A 3,880-nucleotide genomic window follows, 5' to 3' on the forward strand; every position below is an offset into this window, starting at 1 on the left:
AATAACTTAATCTTTTTTAAAAATATTAAAGAAAATTAAAAACACACATTTCATTGTTGAATGATTAATTAAAAATATGTATATAATTAAAGAAAATTTAAAATACGTATTATTTTTTTGAAAATATGAAAAGAATTAAAAATACGCATTGGCCCGAATAACCTGGTGGGTTAGCCCGAAACCCGAAGGATTAGGGTCGAACTTTTATAACCCGAAAAAATCATAACCCAAATAGCCCGTACCCAAATGACCCGACAACTCGAACGAGTCCCGATTGACATCCCTACTTCTTCATATGAAGAAATACAGAACCCGTCGTCTCTCTCTATGGTTCTTGTTTCCGTCATTTCCTCTTCATCGGGCAACATGTATGTTTCTTCCCCCAACAAATACATAAATAAGAAGGGGTGTTTTGCAATTTTTCACAAATTATGCAGTAGCTACAGTGTTACCCCATATTTGGGTACCTGTTGTTCAAAAAACGCAAAATTAGGGGATTTGAGATGCGTTTTGGTGTAATTGGGGTTGTTTTTAACTAGAAAAATGGTTTTTTCAAGTATGGCTTCCAATTAATATAGTTAAACCCCTTAATTTTTGATAATGATAAAAATGACAAATTGTCCCAATTTTGGGAAAATTCGTCATCCCTATTTACATTTTGGAAACATTTAACTTACATTTAGTCTAAAATTTGTTAGACTTGAAGAAGAAGAAAGACAGTAGGCGAAGTATTTAGCAACAACACCCAGAATCTACAGCGTAAAGCAGTACGAAACCCTGATTATGGCTACTGAGCAGTCGATTTTGGCGGTGATACGGGCGGCGCGGCCACAATTCCGCACCGCCTTTGATAAGGCAGCGTACGCCGTCCACGCCTCCTTTGTTGCCACCGGATACGTCCTCCACGCCACCGGTCCTCCCGCTTTCACCGACGACGCTCTTTCCGTATCCTGCAAAGGTAATTTACGAGAATTTCACTATTTTAGGGTTTTTCCGATCGCTGATAAATTGAGAATGCTATTTTCCCCAATATCTATATGTTCAATTTGTTTTATGCTGCGGATGTGATTTCGTGCAGATGAAGTTGGGATGGATGGTTGGAACGATGTCGAAGATAATTATGCGTTCGTGTACTCGAACCCGGAGAAGGGTTCAAAAAAGGTGCTCGTGAAGTGCCTTGTGATGAATGATAAATTGATCGTTGATGTTCTCAAGGAAGGAGGCTCCGAGCCTCTGCATCTTGAACTGGAGTAAGTTGAACAAGTATAAGAGCTTTCATATTATCTTTGCTTAAAAATAAAGGGTTTTTCGAGGCGGTTTACTCATTAGTATATCGGTTTGTAGTGCTGGTGAGTATGTCCAAGAGGATGCTGGGAACAATTATGGTTCGCAGTTCAAGAATTTGGGGAAGCTGGTAGAGAATGTTAACAAGGAAGTTTTAAACAAACTGGATGCTTCTTCGGCTTCTAGCTCCTCAGCGAAAAGCTCTAGGTACTCCAGTTATTTATGTTGTTTCATCATTGCTATTTACTTGGTTCTAATGTAACTGTGGTAGTGGCCATGCCGGAGCATTGCTTGTTTAATTTGTGCTACACTTGGCATTTGTTTGAGTTGGTTGAATTCTGTTTGTCTGGTGGTTGTTGGTATATGTATTCCTTCTGTGCTGTTTTGCTTTGTCTGCATAATCTTACACTAGTTTATTATAGGCCTCATGTATCCGTTTCTTAGGTTGCTTTGTTATGTGAATTGTAGTACAGAGGCAAGTATAAGAGAAGAAAGAGATCGGCTCAGGGTAGGACCTGACACGGAAGACCCTTACATGCCCTTACATCCTGGGTAATTTTCCTGATCCCTTACTTAGATGTTCTAGCCTATATGATGTTCGGTGGTAGGATATTTGATAAGCACTTTGGTTAACCTCACACTGTCACTTCCCCCAATATCTTTGAATGATCTGAATTACTTACTTTAGATCCTGCAGTGGACATTTTCAATATTCTTAAAGACCATATATAAGTGGCTCTCCTGATGCTACAGTAAATGCACTCCACAGCAACAAGTAGTTCCGTAATTTTTTCTCTAAACGTACTTTAGGACAACCACTTTTACTTTTCATTTGCTTCAGTAGCAAGATAAAACTGAGTGCACTACAAAATGATAAATTTGATGCTGGTTACAAACTTACAATACTTACTAGACTACTGCATATGACTATGCAGATACGTTGTTCCCGCAATTCCTGGTTTTGGCGGCAGTGACCTCTTTCCTGGCCCAGGGGCTGGAATGTACCCATCCAGGTTTGATTATTCATTGCTATATTGAGATACTTTCGAGTTCTTATGCATGAAATTGAGTTGTGCATTTATTGGTAACATTCATTCCAACTTCTTGCAGGGGTGATTTTGGAGGTGGAAGCATGTTGGTGGGTATGTGTCCGGTGTCGATTGCAAGTCTAATTGGAAATAGCTTATTCTGCTGTCTTAACTTTTCATTGTTTGTTTGCAGGTCCCGATGATCCGAGGTTCTTTGGGGATCGAACTCGTGGCCCTGGATTTCCTGGTGGTCTACCGTGAGTATTGTCTCTCTCTCTCTGACAGATAGTAGTATGTATTCTTTGATGAGCTAACACGCGTATCTTCTGAACAGAGGTGTACCCCCTGGTGCCCGCTTTGATCCTTATGGACCTCCTAATGTACCTGGATTTGAGCCTGGTCGATTTGCCAGGTAGTTTACAATGATTTCGTTGTCTAGTTGAGTAATGAGGAGTACATGTGATTAGCACGAATGCTTGTTTGATGGAGTCCAATTGTCCATGACTATATTTCACCGTAATTTTAATTTTTTTTTCTCTTGATTCTGTGACACAATGCACATTCCTAACACGCATGCTGCATATACTAACATGAATGTATCCAGAAATCCACCAAGATCTGGAGGAGGGTTACATCCAGACTTGGAGCACTTCCACAACGGCTCGGATTTTATATAGGAACAACAAGGCAAACAATACAGGAGAGAAATGGCACACATTACAGGAGAGAATATATCATTTCTGCTTTAATCACATTAGTTTTTTTGTTATACCATCTAAATTTGAAGCATGCTGCCATATGTGGTATAGTATATAGCAATAAAATGGGTGCTTTTTGTTTAGTTGGTATTGTTGCTAGACACCAGTATAAAAAACAATTTCTGCTCTTGTTTGTTAGACTTGATTTTTAGTTTTGTTGTTCCCATTTATTTTCTACGTTGGTGTTTCTTGGAGAGTGAAGGCAGAGGGCCATTTTTCAAGATTTTGGCTTTTAAGTAACCATTATGATTTGTTTCGCTCTATCCTTTATTCTTGTATTGATATAGTAGAAAAATAGGATTCTTTACCAAATTTTAAGAGATAGTATTCGTACTTAATACTTTATGAAGATATTACTAATAGTATTTTATAGTATTATACTTATTATTTTTATCTTTTAAGTAGACTATGGCGGCCACATGCTATTTTGAATGAGTATTTGTATATAAATATGCATTTTTCTTGAAAAAGTTTTAAATCCAAATACATGAATTTTTATTCATCTGACTTTTTCTTAAAAGAAATTAGGAGCGAAATTGAAAGCAGTAGTAACAAATTAGGAGTAGAATTTATGTGCATTAAAATGATATCGTTATTATGTTATTAACTTTTAACGGACTATTAATTTTTAAAGAATTTGCTCCGACGATTATATTGGCTTAAAATCGTAAATTTTGGATCTCATCCAAATTTATTGTGTAATAGAGTTTGGGTATGCATGCTATAAATACTCTACATGACGGAGTTATGCAATAATTACCAGACAATGGAGAGATTTTTATTTTTCTTTGGAGATAATTAGTTATTTAT

At 37.2% G+C, this 3,880-nt stretch overlaps 1 protein-coding gene across 1 annotated transcript; it reads left to right on the plus strand.

Annotated features, from left to right (window-relative positions):
* The first annotated feature begins 627 nt into the window (after nt 1-627).
* Nucleotides 628-3,208, plus strand: LOC121798268 (probable proteasome inhibitor). The gene is made up of 9 exons (XM_042197188.1): nt 628-958; nt 1,079-1,250; nt 1,345-1,491; nt 1,753-1,836; nt 2,220-2,297; nt 2,395-2,426; nt 2,506-2,569; nt 2,647-2,724; nt 2,917-3,208. Exons 1-9 carry the CDS (start codon nt 784-786, stop codon nt 2,987-2,989), a joined length of 903 nt encoding a protein of 300 aa, XP_042053122.1. The 5' UTR covers nt 628-783; the 3' UTR covers nt 2,990-3,208.
* The last annotated feature ends 672 nt before the right edge of the window (nt 3,209-3,880 follow it).

This window comes from Salvia splendens, chromosome 1 (assembly GCF_004379255.2).
Source record: "Salvia splendens isolate huo1 chromosome 1, SspV2, whole genome shotgun sequence".
Classification (NCBI taxonomy): domain Eukaryota; kingdom Viridiplantae; phylum Streptophyta; class Magnoliopsida; order Lamiales; family Lamiaceae; genus Salvia; species Salvia splendens.

Bases quoted from the DNA above. Each gene is read 5' to 3' on its own strand.
- LOC121798268 (XM_042197188.1), top strand. From the start codon at position 784: ATGGCTACTGAGCAGTCGATTTTGGCGGTGATACGGGCGGCGCGGCCA. The intron at 1,492-1,752 runs GTACTCCAGTTA...TGTGAATTGTAG, and splicing joins TCCTCAGCGAAAAGCTCTAG to TACAGAGGCAAGTATAAGAG. The intron at 2,570-2,646 runs GTGAGTATTGTC...TCTTCTGAACAG, and splicing joins GGATTTCCTGGTGGTCTACC to AGGTGTACCCCCTGGTGCCC.